We start from the raw sequence: 17772 nt of genomic DNA, 5'->3' as shown, positions 1-17772 counted from the left end.
TGTCTCGGGACGGATGCTTGTGGTACCGTCTTTGTTTTCGATTTCCACAACACAAATGCTTTAGTTGCGTACTTTGGGATCAGAGCCATGTATGTTATGTTGTCTAATAAAAAACAATAATATATTATAGTCATTTGTCATTCTTCAAATGATCGTATGATCTTAAGGGAGCCATAGTATCTTCCCTTGACAAATATTTCCAACGGGGAACCTGTTTACTTAGCGAAAAACTCACATATCATCATGTTAGATCATACTCACTATTAAAAATGTCATAAATATTGAAATAAAAACATTAAAAAATAAAAGAAAATACTACAAATTCAATTGTGAAAATGAAATCGGTCATTCTCGGATTAGTGTTCATTACCAAATTTCCGTGGCAAGTTTTATTATTTAAATATTGAAGTATATTACCGTCTAATTATTAAATAATATTTCACGATACAATACTCGAATATTAATTAATATAGCACGATAAAAAACCGAATACTTAAATAATAAAAATTGCCATGGAACTTACATAGGTAGTGAAGACTAGTCCGAGAATAAAGGAAATCATTACTGGGGTAAACAGAGACAACGGATGTCCAGAAGCTACGTTCCTGGCAAACCTCTTTCGCATCAGTCTCTTCGTACTTTTTTAACAACTCGTCTCACTTCTGGATATGGATCTCCTCTAATGAGAAAGTTTAGGCCATAGTTCGCCACGCTGCTCCAGTACAGTCTGGGGATTATACACGTTGTCCAAGAGTTATGAACCTTATTCGAAATGCAGGTTTTACAAATGCACGTAACTTCGAAATTAAAGTAATAAGTAGATACATACTGCCAAAAGGATACGAATTTTCAACCTCTAATTAGAAAATAGCCGTCTCATTTGCTTTCTCTTTCCCTTGTTCATTGTTACCACTTTAACCTGATCTTTTTTTTATATATCAAGGCCCGGGACGCACGAGTGGTGCGCTGATGGTGAGCAACGCGCCTGTCCATAACAGTTGCAGTGCGCCCGTCACCCTGAGACGTAAATTGACAAGTCTCATGTGCCTATAAATTCACCAGCACTTTTATCCTTCAAAACCGGAATACAGTAATACTGACAGTACAGAAATAGGTAAGGTAGCAGTACATCTCTGGACCGAAGTCTTTCACAAGGAGCTCTACTACCACTAATCTCTTTCTAGTGATATGACTGGTCTGATGGAGACATGCGTGTATTAAAAAGTATAATTCAGGAATTAATAAAATTATGGTACTGATTGTTAAATATAGTTTTATAGCTCAACATTTTATCTATTAGGAAATGAAACTATTTTTCCAAATTTAAATCGCGTACATTTGTTTTTTCAAACAAACCAACGTTTCGGGCCCTTTACAGGTCCCATGGTCACGGTTAACCTGTAAAGTTGACATGGGATTGACACGGTTGACATGCGGAAAAATAGTTTCTCGCGAAAACCTACGAACTCGATATTTTAACTATTATCTGAATTTGAACAAATTAACCAAAACGTAGGCTAGTAGATTTTCCTATTCATGTGCTTCCAAGTGACATACATTGTTTTAATTATTAGCATTCTAATGAGAAATTCAATTCAATCAGGTTTTTTAACTATTATTTGGCTTTGAACAAATTAACTAAAGCGTAGACTAGTAGATTTTTCGATTTATTTGCTCCGAAGTGACATTACATATATATATATTACATATTGTTGTTATTGTTACCATTCTTATGAGAAATTCAATTAATTTAGTAGCAGCAGAGCTCCTTGTGAAAGAGTTCGTCCAGGGTAGTACTGCCACTTTACCTATTTCTGCCGCCAAGCAGTAATAAGAGCAGTACTGCGGTCCGGTTTTGAAGCGTAAGAGTGCTGGTGAAATTACAGGCACATGGAACTTGTCAATTTACGTCTCAGGGTGTCGGGCGCAGGGGCAGTGTTCCTCAGATCTTTGCAATTTAAAGCTCTGAGTGGCACTGTAACTGTTATGGACAAGCGTAGCTTACCATCAGGCTCACGACTTGTTCGTTCCGTCACTTGATGTTATTAAAAAAACATTAAGTTGATACCCGTCTACCTATTTGGAATTAGATTTATTTTTAACACACTCCGTTACCATGTCGAACAACATATTTATTTCTCAAACCATATTTTAAAAACCGACACTCGTCTTCAAAGTTTTTGCAGTAAAATAAATTATGGTCTGTTCGATAATAAATCTGTAGCAACTTTAAAAGCAATAAATAAGTGCAGCCTTTCAACTGTATTTAATATTTTACATTTTCGATCGGGGAATAAAGCCCGTTCCAATGTTTTTGACGATACGATATTTTTTTAAATGCAACGTAACTTTCAGTTGAAATCATTGACTTACAAATAAATGGACGACGGGTCTAATACAAAAACCACGAAAAAAATGTCCCAATTCAACCTATTTAAACGTAGTGACATGTAAAGGAATAATAAAAAGCTAAAACGTTAGATTTAAATTGTAATGTCATCGCAGTACTGTCTAATTTTGCTTGCTTCGCTGTCAGTCGAACAAACGAAGACTAAAGCGTGAATGACGCTCTGTATACGATTTTAACGCCCTATAAGTTCGGACACTTTTTAACGCGGACCCGACGTCCATATAATTTTAAGTCAATGGTTGAAATTAAAACTATAATTCATATAAATAAATAGGGTGAATAATTCATATCTATGCATATATATAATACAAGAGCATAGATATTTATTTATTTATTTATTTATTTATTTATTTATTTATTTATTTATTTATAAGAAGAACACAAACAGTTACATATTAAACAAGAAAAATATAACAAACATTGATAAGAATAAATAACTAAATATGAACCAACAACATGTTCCACAAATGATTAACAAATTATTCTACATTTTATACATATATAAATATATATACATTTTTACCTACATACAACCTACGATATCTTGTAACCAGACAAGATGGCTAAAAAGCCGAAGTTACTAAAGTAAAAAAATATATTGATTTCGGCTGAATTCAATGTTTAACAAGTTATAGAACATGATGCAAGAAAAATATGAATCATCCAATTCGCCCCGTAATTTAAAAGTCACCCCAGTTGACGGGTACATATTAAATGGTAGATCTTACAATTTATTCCTTGCTTTCAATGGATATTAATAATGCTCAATTGCTTTAACGGTGAACGAAAACATTATAAGGAAACGTGCACGTGATGGTTCAACCTATCAAAAATATGTGAAGTTTCCTATCTGCGTGGAGAAGACCCATGTCCAGTGGTGGTATGTATGTAGGTTGATATAGTGAAATTATTGTTATAATACAAGTATAATCGTATATATTTACCATCATTTATATCGAAATCGGTAATCAGTTCTGTAAAACACATTTTTTGGTAGTATTAATCATACGATAGTTTAAAATCTTGAGCATTTTCTGTATAAATTTTAAGACAGTGGAAACGGGCTTGGTTATGGTATTTCAGCGAACAACTTGGCCCATAACTCAGCCAAGTGTCGCGGCGGCCTCCCCGAGGAAATTGCTAGGAAACTCAAGTCTTTGGGAAAAACGTAGCTGTTTTTGTAGCTTCATTACCGAAAAATTGTTTGGCTGACAGTTTAACCAGAGTCAACCTAGATAAAACAAGGACACGCTGTTTTAAAATTTGCCGCACCAATTGCAACAATCATTTAAAGTCAAAACCCTTCTTAAATTCCCATCATAATGTATCTTTACCTGCGCGTTGACACATTATCATTTGCTAATAACTCAGTATCTAATGTTTTTTTGCAGGCACTCAATGGCTTCCTGATGATATTAACGTGTGAAGGAGAAGTATTTTTCGCGACACACAGCATCGAAAGTTACCTAGGCTTTCATCAGGTTGGTTTTGTTTTAGTACTTCACATATGTATCGTAAATGAAGCGACGGAGCGTAGAGTACTAATTGCATTCAAGGTGTACAACAGTGTATTTTTACAATGTTACTCACTATCTATAAAAATGAATCAGCTACCAGCTGGCTAAGTCATAAAACAACCCTAGAGGTACACTACACGTACGCATAAGTATTTAGACTACGTATATAAAATGAATTTTGGAATGTTGAAAACTCTAATAACTGAAAAGTTGAAAACCAAAATACCTAGGCCACGCATTGTAATATTTTCAATAACCTGTCCTTCACAAACAAATATACAAAGCCACAACTATTTTCTCCAAGAATTATAGCGTATTTCTACGAATAAATATCCTTATTTTCCAAATAAAAAGCCTAATCTGAACGTTATTAATCACTTACGAAAACTTAGATAAGCAGCCTCGAACGGACGAAATTTAATTATGCTACAAAAGTTACTCCATAAAAATATTCATTATATCGCGATAACTGAACTTAAAAAGGCTTTAGCTTTTATTAAACCACCCTAGTTTATCGGCAAAACATTTTATCGAAGTCACATCACCGTTGGAATATACTGCGGTGGAGATTGGGTGGCCTTATTTGCAAAGGGTTCCTTAAATCTCCCAAACAATTACGTACTTACTACCTACCTAACCATTAGCTATATGGATAAGTACAAATATTCTTCCATTATTTATGTCATTTTTCCTCTTCTCTTCATTTAAAAAAGCTCTCTGTGAAGATTTTTGGGTATTTACTCTATTGATTTTCTATCAGCTTTCATTTTAAACATACCACATTTACTGAAATTGTCAAAAATTACGCTGAATATATCACCATGCTGATTGCATAGGTGAAAAAATATAGTACGCTTAAAACATGTACCGAACCCCAAAAAGTAAACGGAGCGTATGCATTAAAACGTGCTTGTTATAAATGCCCTTCGCATTAAAGCTAATAAAGTTCACAATGAAATATTGCTATCAGAAGTAAAAACCCCAATTTCGCTTCAAATCCAACCCCTGTTATAAAAGTTTCAGTCAACCACAATCGTATATAAATTTTATTCGCTCACCCCCGACCCGATAGCCTTTTGTTTTGTTTGTACGCAAAGCGACCGAGTAATTCGGTTACCTGAGTAACATTACTGGGCAAAGATTAGTATTTTAGAAAGACCATAATTAAACGCCTTTCTTGTGTTTTTCTAGCCGACTGAAATATGTATTCACACACTATAACTAATTATAATGTAGTTAATTTTGGGATAACCAGTAACACCACAGCATTTTTACCTACAGATTTTTTGTAAAGCCATACACGTACAATCGTTTCATTCCAAAAATTTATAGATCTTATAGCGTATGACAAAACTTAATTGTATCAGAAAATACATTGTTTATGTCGGAATCTCTTGACAGTATCTTTTAACCTTTGACTGGTTTCGTACCTACTTAAACATCTTACAGCACCATAATCTACGTTGAATTGTAAATTTTTACCAGGGGTGGCGAACGATTAAAACAAATCATTAAATCGGCCAGGGTACTTGCTACTTCCTGTCGGGACCAGACACGTGACACCCCTACCCAGGGACAATGTAGTAGAGATTTCTGTTTAGAGACAAACATTAATCTTGTAAAGTTACTTTACCAAAGTGATTTTATATTACCCGTCAGTTCACAGTCGGTGTTACCCTACATCTGATAGGTATTCGGTTATGTCTGCCAAATTCTTGTGATTGACATGACATCTTTGTTCACTTTAGCTATTAGAATAATAAATATTTTTGTATTTGTAGAATAAGTTTTAGTAGTTTTATTTTGTTAGTCATTTGTAGCGCAACGTTCGTAATTTTATCTTCCAAGCTACTGAAATAATTTAAATAGCACTAACAGTTTGTACATTGTCATTCGACTCTACTAAAAATAACCCCTACAACGTTGTTATTACGACTATTACCCAAGTAGGGAAGTGAATCGCGACTAGATTAACTTCAAGCCTACGCACCAGGTGGTCGGGTATTGATCCGCCATTTTACATTACCAGCATAATGGCCTGATGTTTTGGTTGGGGGTCTTTATAAATTGAACTGTAGGGTAAGACAGTAACGCACCTCACGATAAGTCCGAATCGTGATTAAGATTTAAAACAGATTTTGCATACATATGGGACATTTTCTTGTTTAGGCGATAGAAAATATTTCTACAAATAAGAACACTCAAAAGTTTAAATTCAAAAAAGATATTAAGAATTAATTAAGATTGAGGATTTTTCCTTTATGCTTGTTCGATCTTCGTATCAATAATAATAACAAATTAAATATAATAAATATGAAAAAACAAATATACGCGATTTAAATCCGGAAAAATCATTTCATTTCCTATGTGTAAAAATCGTGAAAACCTAAGAACTCGAATATTTAATTTTACGACAAACAAATGGTCACGGCTGACTAAAGGCCTGAAACTTTGGATTGTTTGCAAAAAAATACTCGGGTTAGAAACCAAAAAACAATTTCATTTCCAAGCTGAAATGAAAACAGTGGAAAAATTACAAATGGAAGAAAAAGAATCGCGTCTACAAAACAAAGGCATATCAACAAAACATTGTAATGAACCATAGCAACCGTGCCCTACCCCTGTATGTAGAGAACAAAAAGCAATTACCTAACAAATCATCCTCTGATGTTTAATGCCATCGCAATATGTTCGAACTCACATTCTACTATTACCGGTATACCCCATTCCTAACTACATTTAGGGTATTTTTGATGCATGAATCATTTACATGTCAGCGACGAAAGAGGGGCCCGAGTTTGGCGCCTTGAGGGACCCCATTGATTATCAATTAGTCTTATACTTGCACCACGTTGTTGCCATATTATCCACACTATTTACATGGGTCTTTGTTGCATATGACGTGTTAAAAATGCGTTCTTATCGTTCACAATCCAAATTCAACCTTATTATACACGGCTAAAGTAGCTATTCGCCTTTGTTAAGGTTAAAATTAACTTGTCTATCTTCGTTACAGATGATTCTTTAATGATTGAGGTTAAATCGATTTGTAGGGTTATCAATGCTTTATTGATTTACGGTTCAGTTATGACTTGCCTTTTTATGGTTATAAATATTTCCTTGTGAAATGATTATCTTGTTAGGTTTGTTAGTGAATTACAATGAAAATACAATGATCATTAATCAGATGTACATTTATATTAAATTTATTACATGGATGCACAAAATTGCGCTGAAAAAATATAATTATAACTAGATAGACAGGTTCTTTATTCACTTCCATTCTATATACAATTCTTGAATAATTTAATGTTTTTCAAGATATTTTCAAATCAGAAATTACAGAAATGCACTTGAAAAATGTTCAAAAATAATAATAAACATATTAAATTTATTGAATATATGTTTTATTACCATGATATTACATTAGCATTTTCGTGAAATTACTCCACACGTTTATTATAATTAATAATAATATTAGTTCGAGTTCAGCCGGATCGAAGAATTTTTTTTGTGTTCTCTCTATCTTTGTACTAATCATTATAACATAACAAAACTAAATTTTCATTTAAATTTACTAAAAATTATCTTTAGTCCGATATAGTTCACCAATCAGTCTACGAGCTGGTCCATTCTGAAGACAGGGAGGAATTGCAGAGACAATTGCTGTGGAATTCTTTTCTACCTCCAGAAGCAAGTAGTCTCACTCTGCAAGATGTACTAAGACCTGACAGAACGCACCTGCTAGAGAGAAGCTTTACAGTCCGATTTAGATGTCTGCTCGACAACACATCCGGGTTTCTGGTAAGTAATACCACAAAGCTTTGTGCATAAATGACGAAATGTATTTATAGAAATTACGATGCCAATGCGATATAGTTGATTTAATTACAAGCGAATGCCTTGCGAATCTTTCCATATTTGTATTGTGTTTAGGCTAACAATAATAATTGCGAATGTAGTATGTCTTTTGATACACTTCATAATATAAATACGAGTGTGACTGGAACTCTGCAGAGGCTCGACATCAGGGGTCGCATCAAGGTGCTACATGGTCAAAATAAGAAGACAGAAGAACCACCGTTGGCTTTATTTGCCATATGTGCTCCATTTGGACCGCCAAGTTTACTCGAGATACCGCAAAAAGAAGTCATGTTCAAGAGCAAACATAAACTTGACCTGTCTCTAGTCTCAATGGATCAAAGGTGAGTCATGAAAAGATTCTTTCTGCGTCAGCATATCTAAAAATGAAGAAAAACCAATTTTATACTTCCTTACTAAAATAAAATTCAAATTTAACAAAACGATAGTAAGTCTTCTGAAAATTATAAAAGAAACAAATGAAAGAGAAGGCCAAGCGTTAAATTTTTTTCAAAGTCCATATGTAATTGTTAATTGTTAGGATTCGAATTGCTGTGGAACTAATAGATTAATTATACTTTACATCAACGAACCAAAGCTCTATGACTTAGATAAACCGTAAATGGAGATTAGATATAAATAACACGTTTTATTTGTATTTTTTCCAGGGGTAAAATGCTTCTAGGCTACACAGATGCAGAATTAGCTAATATGGGTGGTTATGATTTAGTGCATTATGACGACTTGGCCTATGTGGCTAGTGCTCATCAAGAATGTAAGTAATATGTCATAATTACCTTAGTTTTTAAAACACTTAAAGAAACATGAAACACAAGCAAGAAAAACAATTATTGTACAAACCGTACAAATTGAATTGTAGCCCCTATTTTCACAAGAATTTTTCTTGTAGGTATGTAAGAAACTTTTTTTATTCAACAATCTGGTTCTCCTTGTTCCAGTATTGAAAACTGGTGCTTCCGGCATGATAGCATACCGCTTCCAAACAAAAGACGGGCAGTGGCAGTGGCTGCAAACGTCATCGCGACTTGTCTACAAGAATTCAAAGCCAGACTTCGTTATAAGCACGCATCGGCCTCTCATGTGAGTAACCTTCCAATAGTGTTCAATTATCTCTTTCCCTTTCCTTTTGACACTGGTCCTGACTTGGTTTTGACCTAAAAATGACGTCTCGCCTTAGTACCACATTACATTTTAATAGCGTACATGTTTGCGACTATGTATTTATTTATAAAAGAGCTAGCGAAAACGTGTGATTGAAACTGCGAAGTTGCTGTGCGCCAAAGTATAATGCTTGCGAATTAGATTAACATTCATTACTGTTAATCTATTGACCAATTATACAAAATATTCATACGAACGTAGTTAGTACTCTTTCACGAACTTCGATTAAACTTTTTTAAGCTGTTACGCATGTAATTATAAGGCAGTTTTTCTTCATTTCAGGGAAGAAGAAGGTAGAGACCTCCTTGGTAAAAGGACCATGGATTTTAAAGTGAGCTACCTCGACACTGGTCTTACCAGTTTATATTTTTCGGAGACAGAACAGCTGTCAGGGTGTGAGTCAAACGTGACAACTCCTCCACGAGCTGCTAGAAGATACAAGACTCAACTAAGAGACTTTCTGTCAACCTGCAGAAATAAACGAAAAGTGCCTTCAACACCAGCGCCACCTCCAGTAGATTATCTAGCAGCAGATGCCGTCGCAGCAGCGTATACAAACTTAAATGGAGCATACACTGCGCCCTATGGGGAATATCCACCAACGCCTGGTTTGCACTACGCTCCGCCGCCGCTAGACGACCGATTCCTGACAGCAGATAATCTTTTCCATCAATACAAACCGTTATCATACCATTACACTCCGTACGCTCCTAATGGATTTTTAGAGCCAGCTCCGCCTCCTGGGTACGAGGTAGCACCAACTTATCATCGGCCGCCCTCGAGAGAGTATACTTATGTCGATAGTACCGGACGATATATGAGTCCAATCACGGGACAAGAAAGAAGATCGCCGAGTGTAGTACCAGGCCCTAGTCCAGGCGGCTCGAGTGGATCGACAGAACAGGAGAGGATGCAACAGACGCAAGCCTCGGAGATGCCAAGACAAACAGTGCTCATGTGGGGTGCGGGAGGCACGGTCCAAGAAGCACCTGTAGAATACTCTCCACCACAGGTTTGGCGTTACCATCCATCTCATTATCACACCGCTGAAGCAACGCAGTGAACGTCTTTGGCTTTATATGTGCAATCAGATGTATATGTATAGTTGTAGCACCGTGAATAAATAATAGCTGGTTATTCTCAAGTGAACTTCGTACAATAAATTTTATTGTTGAGTCGAAGATCTAGCTAGAAATATCGAATAAAAAATATGACTAAAAGTATTTTTTGAGACAATCGAAAGTAGCTGGAAAATGTTATATTGGTTTCAGATTTTTCCACGTTTCAGTGGAAAATAATATCCAATAACTTTAGAAATTTTCATTTAGAGCAGACAGTACGAAAATGAAATATATTTGTTACCAGAGACTTACCAGACGACTTCCTGAACTCCTGAAAGATACCTCGCTCAGTGGTCCGTAGATTATTATATCTATTTCAGACTTCTAGGTCTTAAACTTTTAGACTAAACAGGGTCCTCCCATTTATAATTCCATGTATATAAAATATTTATAACTGTATATTTTATAAAGATAACTTTGAGAAGTATATCCAAATATTATGAATTAAATTGATAGTCCATTTTTGTAGGTTATTTAAGTAGTATTACGTCACGCAATGCAATGTTTCACAAATTTTTACCTATCTCTAATGTTTACTGGTTTGTAAATATTGTTTTTAATAATATGAGAGCTTGTGCTTACATATTGAGGTTTATGCTTTGCGTGTTATCTATCAGAGTTGCGAATATTAAATTTATTTTATGGGGCGTAGTGGCGGTGTTTTTTTATTTTGTCAATTTGTACGTGATATCGTATTACGTAACTATTCTGCCTGAAACGCTTTTTGGTATCATATTCCAGCAACAAGCACATTTTTAGTAAACTACCGTCGTTGTCGCCACTGCGCCTTCCGAACGGAACGCTAAAACGAAGGCATATCAATATTAAGCACGCAGTTATAAACGTACTTTATTGAATATAATGTAATTTATTGTATCACAACCTTACAATAGAATGTCCTCGTAAGTAATTGCATAGTCTCTAATTAGGTGACACTAGATTAAAAAAAAAATAGTCAAATTGAAAGTAAATTCCTAAATGTTTAAAAAATATTGTGTTAAAAACGAATCAATTTAATTAGCAATGAAAAAAAAAAAAAAAAAAACCGTATTGCCTTAAAATAATAATTTTTGTGAAAATATTTGAAAAAACCGACTAAATGAGAGTCGGACTGACGCGCAGAGTTCCGAATCAAATTGCTCTTTTACAAACCAAACAGTAACGTAACCTAACTAAATTACTTGTCGCGACTTTTACAAATGGACGCTGGTATTTTTATTAACGTTATTTTTGCAATAAATAATTTTATTACAAAAAACAACAAAAAAAATTTAACTCCTTACCTTTTTGTACAATGTGGCGCATGATCATAAAGGTACCAAGAAAATATTTCTTGGTACCTAGATACGATCATGTAAAAAATCAAGTAATAATAACTCATATGGGTTAACATGATTATTATGCCAAGTTTCAAGTTTCAACGTCAAATCGTTTCTGTACAAAACTCCCGTGACAGCCGTATATACCGACAGGCTCGTGAGGCAATTTTATAACGGCCTCATTTTTATTTATTTTTCATTGGAATCATAAAAAGAATTAGAAAACATAACTTTGCAAATAGCAAAAAATTAAAAAAAAACGTTTTAAAATCTCATTTACATTTATTGAAGGTCAAATTTTTAGTACGCACTGCCCCAGCACCCACGGAGGCATTAGTGATCATAGCTGCACTAAATTTAATAGTACCTGTTTATACTGGTAGTACATTACGCGTCATGTGGTCGTTCGAATAGTCGTAAATTAATTACTCATTTTATTTGCCACCAACTCATTGAAATTGTTTAGTTCAAAATCTTCCATACTTACGGGGACATCAAAGCACCGCCATGCCAACGTTTATAGCACGTTTTGTACATACACAGCGAGTGCCTTTGTTTCCACGCTATCATCTTATTACCTAACTTAACTTTATATAAAAAAATGTAAGAAGAATTCTCTTTAATTATATTTTGTAATTGAGATATCTTTTTACATTTGTCGGTTACAAATATTGTTTCGTTGTACTACAGTGATCGGCGACGTTGGCACGGCAGGTGAAGCTGATCAGATATCTTCCGTCGTCGACTAAGTTAAGCGTAGTTTAACACTGATATTACATTACGAATAATGTTCTCTTATGACCTTATTATAACTATCAATTAAAAATTAAATATTTCCCGAACCGTAGAATACTTCAAAGAAACTTCTTGAACATTTAATTTCGGAACAACAGAAAAGAATAATTTATGATTAAAATCAATACAGTAAATTATTAATCACAAAAGGGGATTTTAATTGAGGCACCCATTCTGAAATTTTAATTTTTCATACACATTTTTATATTTTATATTCAAATATTATTCTAAAGAAAATGTGTTAAGATTTTCACGTTTAACAATTTTCGTAATGTACATACCTTAATATACTATTTTGTCTTCTCGATTGAAATAATTTAAATGTTTATCGATTTGCGATAATTTCAATCACATTCGTATATCGATCCATTAAATTATCTTCCATTTGTACTACAATGAATGAAGTTTTATGTCCTTATGTACGACAAACTTTGCAAACAGTCGAAGAACGTTAACATAAAATTTCAAAGGAAAGAAATCTGATTTCCTTAAATCGTCATATTTATAAATCTTACATTAAAAGCACTCGACGTTGTAAATAAATAGTTAATTGCTAAATTTAATGTTGATTGTACTTCTCAATACATGTATAAACTGATTTAAATACTTTAAGCAATTTGTGAATTAAGATTATGTTGTGTTCAAATTAAACACGTATTTGAAACTCTCACGATTACAAGTATTTATAAAAAAAATATTCTGAAAAGAATTGCTCTAATTTAATCGATATAAATAGTAAATAGGTCTTAGATGCTTTATTGTGTAATATTGAATAATTTTTCTTAATTATTTAAAAGAATATATAAATAAGATAAAAAATATCCAACATTTTCTGTATTTATTTTAGCATAGAAAAATATTGTAATTAAAAGAACATCAAATAAATTTTTCATGCCACTGACTCCTGTACATTCTTATCCCTTGTTTGCAGATTTAAAAAATACACTTTTCAATCCATCTTTTAAAAAAAGTGTCCGCTGTTGAAGTCAATCCCGCACAAAAACTATTAAGTAAATTTACAATATTATGTGCACTAAAGTATAGATACACGAAGAAGATTCTACGAAAAAATTTAATTTGCCCAATCAGTAGACAATTAAAAATATCAGTGAAGCGGCGAAGTTGTTGAACATAGCACGCCCGAACAGTCTGGTAATGATTGATCTTCAAACCATCCCTGCAGCGCCATCTCTGAGAGAACGTAAAATCAACGAAGAATCGCAGGCAACGTCGTCAACAGCTACGTTTAATGGGAAGGGACACTTCTGTTGCGACGGGCCGCGTATTTAAATTTCGTTTTATTGTAATAGATGGCGCTGAAAGTAATTCAAAGCTAACTTGAATAAAGATACGATTTGAGTTTATATATTTTTAATATAATATAATGAGATACAATTAACATATTATATTGTTTATAATATTTCCCAAGCACAGAAAATTCAAAAATGACACGTGTAATAGGTTCCATCGAAATTCCAATTATGATTAAAAAAGTAAATCCTATTTGTTATAAGATGCCAGTACACCTATTATCACAATAGTTATTTGTTCAACAAGAGAGCAAAGTCGTTTTTTGGTGCGAGTGCTGTTTTTGAGTCCTGAGCAAGCGAAAGATTCTATAGTTGAATCACGAGCGTAGCGAGTGATTCAGAATTAGAATCTTGAGCGAAGCGAGGGACTCAAAAATACGAGCTGCAAAATAACTTTGCTCTCGCGTGATACATACAACTTTTCACCTCAGCAGCGAGAACATATATATATACTAAAGGGACAAGTAATAAAAACACGTCATGAAAGCAAATGCATCATTGTATATTTACAAAAATACAGAATTTACAAAAAATTAAAAGTGGAACGTGAAGTTTGTACAATTCTGTAGATTAAAAGTTACTGTTTTATTTGGAACAGTAATCGTCGTAGTGTTTGCTACTTGAGTAGTGGTCGAGGTTTCATTATGAGTTGAGCTGGATTGTGACCCTTCCCGCACCGTAAAAGTTGGTGATTCTGGGCGGGTTTGGGTATGATTCGCATCACTGGAGGTGCTAGGTTGTGCCCAAGAATGCGAAGTCTGTTTTAGGTTTATCGAATCTATAATACGCTTACAGATTTTTGATTTATTTTCTATTGAATCTTCGATATATCCTTCAGCCACTGTATTTGATCTCCAACCGCCATGGCGCTTCAACGTTGTGAGGTCAGCTCCTCCATCTGCCAAAAGAGTGGCTGATGTTCGCCTGAAGCAGTGGCCAGTGTATAGCTGCGGCTCTTTCAAATCTAAAAATGTTGCGATTTCTCGTACAGTCGCTCCTATTTTATTAATACCCATCGGCTGCCGCGTACATTTTCCATTACGATATTGTATGAAAAAGCGGTCTGTGATCGTATTGGGAGGGCGCAATGCTTTATATTTCTGGACAACGTGTGCGTATTCCTCACGGACGACGAACGACCTGTCTATATTTGTTTTCGTATTTGGCAGGTTAATCAAAAGAAGGTCGCTGGAATGTTGTTCAATGGCATTAGGAGTTAGATTCAATAACTCGTTGGAGCGGCATGCTCCGTTTATTCCAATGATAAGGATGACCTGAAACATAAATAAAACGTCAATAAGTATTGTGTCTTTTAGAGCAGTCTTAAACGTGGATTTCTCATAATATGTAGCGTTATTTTTAACCATAAAGTTCCAATACAAGTCGCCAAAACAACACATTTAAGTAGGTAAGTATAATTATGTTGATAGAAATTGATAACATAACTACCAAAGTCCAAATTGTATTAACAATTAAAATATAACGCTACGACAACAGTAATAATATTCAATACTTACTTTTGCGGCTAGGAAAGTGCAATCTGGAGCTTCATTAAGAAATTTTTCAATATTAGCAGCCGTGAAAACTTTCGATTTTTTTGATTTGTGGCCGACGGCCGATCTTTTCAAAAACGCAATCAGCTTTGCGTAAGTGTTTATATGGACGTTATTTTTAGTTTGTAATGTAGCTTTCAACATCGAATATATACTCCACATCGTTGACGGCTGTTTTGTATGCGACATTTCAATGAAATAAGACAGAAGCACAGTTTCCGACATAGTGTTTCCTGCGCCCTTTTCGTGCCTCCATTTGTCAAAATGTTCGTAGACTTTCAGGTACTTTTCACGAGATTTACTAGGCAAGAAACTTAGTTCAGCATTTTTAACAGTTTCAACTAACTCTGGAGGAGTTAAAAAATTGTCGTCTTCACTGGAATCGCTCATATTTTCTATTTTATTACGTAGGTAGGTATCCAATTAACTATCAAAGAAGTACCTATCGCAAGCAAATAAGAAATTTTGAATTAAAAAAAAAAGAAAGCGCGCTTTTATTTATTGCGTTCCGGAACGTTCTCGCTTGTATTCATTGAAATCACACATTGTAAATATTGTTATCTTTAATTGACGTTATAAATTTAGCATATTTTTATTGCAACACTTGCTTTATTTTTAATGAAAATTGTAAAAACTAAATTATCATAGTATAAAATCGTATTTGTATTTCTCACATAATTTATCTTTTAGATGAATTGACGAGTTTCCGAACGTGCACTCGTTCAGCCATTTTGTGGGGGTCTACTATGTAGCTTAAATATCGAAGTACGAATAAACCATAATTTTCTTTTTCCTTTTTCTTGTAATGAAGTGAAAGGGACGGAGCGACTGATTTTGAAATATGTCGAATTTGTATTAGACCCCTTCGCATTAAATGACAAGTCTCCACTTAAAAAGCAAAAAGCAACTTTTTCTCACGGAGTGAGCAAAATAAGATTTTGCTCACTGATTTCACACAGCAAAATAGCCTTGTTCGAGCTGCTGAGGTGAAAAAGTTATTAGTACCTAAGCTGTCAACCCCCCCTTCAAGTACATACAGGTTACATACATAATGTTACTAACGTATTTATAGAGATCATGATTAAGATACCGTCTGCGCCCTTTTAAATACGCTTGATATTATTTAGTTCACGCACATTTTAAAGTAATTTATTCATATGAATCTTTGGTATTTGCTCTTCTATTCCAAAAATCAGATATTGGACATAAGATATTTTAGAGATCTTACTTGGGATTTTAGAGGAGTACCACACAAAAATGGAACTCGTCAATAACTCAATTTCTGTCTTTGCTACGATTATAAACGTTTTTCCCAGTATTGGATGAAAAACCAAACAGGCAAGAAAAAATAACTTCAAAGTTTATGTCGCATACTTGCTGTTTAATAATTATTAATATTACTTAATATATATATATACGTTTTAATTTCACATTTTAAACAAACAATAAATGAAAAATAGACACTATACTCTACAATACCACCTGGTCACATATTATAATATTGCGCTATTTCTCTCTCAAACCATTCGTGTTATTTTAAAAAGTATGACATCTCAGGACACTTGCAGTTTTGACACTCACCATCGCAATGCAAGTGGGAAAGGAGTGTGACGTAGAGCTTCAAGCTGCTACTCCTGTAAGATGGAAATGGCATACCTACGTGTGGAAGTAGCGGTGAAGGTAGGTTTATTAATTATTTGCGAACTATAACGAATATACGAACCCTGGCATCATCGTCCGCATTTATTCACAACAGCGATCAGATGATATGATTATACCAGAACTACAGAATAGGAACACATACGCATTATATCGTTGATAGTTAACTGCAATACAAAGTAACAGTACAAGTTTTGAAAATTTAAAGATATCCTGGTTTCAAATCCCGGGGGGGGCTCACCTAACTACTGCCTCTGTGGCAGAAGTCCCAGGTTCGATTCCCGGGCCGGGAGAAATTGTTGTATGGTCTACAATTATTTCTCTCGTGAGTTTGGGTGTAATTTGTGGTCGTCTATGTGTGTGTGGCACCCACGACACAGGTTTTCCCTAGTGCGGGGTTATGTTGAGTGTGTGCGTTGTTATTATTATTATTATTGTATTTATTTTAAACTCTCGCCTCTCCCAAAGCCTAAAAGATTATTATTATTATTTTCGTGTTTATTTTAAACTCTCGCCTCTCCCAAGGCCTATTATTATTATTATTATTACTACTATTATTACTATTAATGATTATTTACAAATAATATTGTAACGATTTATCACTCTATATCTTCACATCGACAGTCGTTGTCATAATTATATCGCCCATAAAAGTAAGAGTAACACCACTAGCTATTGAAATTATCACTATCAACTCGCCCAAAAGAAAAGATGTACCTACACCCTATATAAAAAACAATTGTGGCCACTAAATTTTCATTAACATAAGAGTTCATTCAGAAATTACGCTTAAAACGAGTTAATTTCCACATCAAAATTAATTCACAAATATATCGATATATTTTGTATCGGTAACTGAATACTTTTCACCTTGTTTCGTAAAATATCAACAAATGTTAAACATATGTACCACATTTTATCGTTACCAACAAAAAACAAAACAAACATTGTGTACGGTCATTCGAAACAAAAATAAAAAAAATAAACATCCCATTTTCTTGTTGCACAAAAGAGTTGTTTAGTAGACAGTATTAATAAACAGAAA

General features: G+C 34.1%; 2 protein-coding genes across 3 annotated transcripts in view; one reads left to right on the top strand and one right to left on the bottom strand.

Annotated features, from left to right (window-relative positions):
* The window catches only part of LOC113232993 (aryl hydrocarbon receptor), a 99523-nt gene extending 86793 nt beyond the window's left edge, over positions 1 to 12730 (top strand). The window contains exons 3-9 of one of the 2 annotated variants that reach the window (XM_026467961.1): positions 3802 to 3891; positions 7522 to 7731; positions 7945 to 8132; positions 8457 to 8563; positions 8748 to 8889; positions 9253 to 9982; positions 12101 to 12730. In XM_026467961.1, the coding sequence (XP_026323746.1) occupies positions 3802 to 3891; positions 7522 to 7731; positions 7945 to 8132; positions 8457 to 8563; positions 8748 to 8889; positions 9253 to 9982; positions 12101 to 12103 (1470 nt within the window). In that variant the 3' untranslated portion in view covers positions 12104 to 12730. Of the gene's footprint in view, positions 1 to 3801; positions 3892 to 7521; positions 7732 to 7944; positions 8133 to 8456; positions 8564 to 8747; positions 8890 to 9252; positions 10712 to 12100 lie in introns of those variants that run through there. The other variant, XM_026468042.1, reaches the window with a different exon arrangement.
* A 1256-nt stretch (positions 12731 to 13986) lies between these two features.
* Positions 13987 to 15458, bottom strand: LOC113228358. Its single transcript, XM_026461633.1, has 2 exons — positions 15033 to 15458; positions 13987 to 14789 (listed from the first exon to the last, which is right to left on the bottom strand). The coding sequence occupies exons 1-2, from the start codon at positions 15456 to 15458 to the stop codon at positions 14049 to 14051; spliced, it is 1167 nt and encodes a 388-aa protein (XP_026317418.1). The 3' UTR covers positions 13987 to 14048.
* Between the last annotated feature and the right edge of the window lie 2314 nt (positions 15459 to 17772).

The sequence above is a fragment of the Hyposmocoma kahamanoa genome, unplaced genomic scaffold, assembly GCF_003589595.1.
Source record: "Hyposmocoma kahamanoa isolate Upper Pololo Valley unplaced genomic scaffold, ASM358959v1 100021, whole genome shotgun sequence".
Classification (NCBI taxonomy): domain Eukaryota; kingdom Metazoa; phylum Arthropoda; class Insecta; order Lepidoptera; family Cosmopterigidae; genus Hyposmocoma; species Hyposmocoma kahamanoa.
This window is presented reverse-complemented; position numbering and strand designations above follow the sequence as displayed.

Excerpts from the sequence above, each read along its gene's own strand:
- LOC113228358 (XM_026461633.1), bottom strand. The coding sequence starts at position 15,458 with ATGAGCGATTCCAGTGAAGACGACAATTTTTTAACTCCTCCAGAGTTA. Across the intron at positions 14,790-15,032 it reads GCACTTTCCTAGCCGCAAAA|GTCATCCTTATCATTGGAAT; the intron begins GTAAGTATTGAA and ends TTTATGTTTCAG.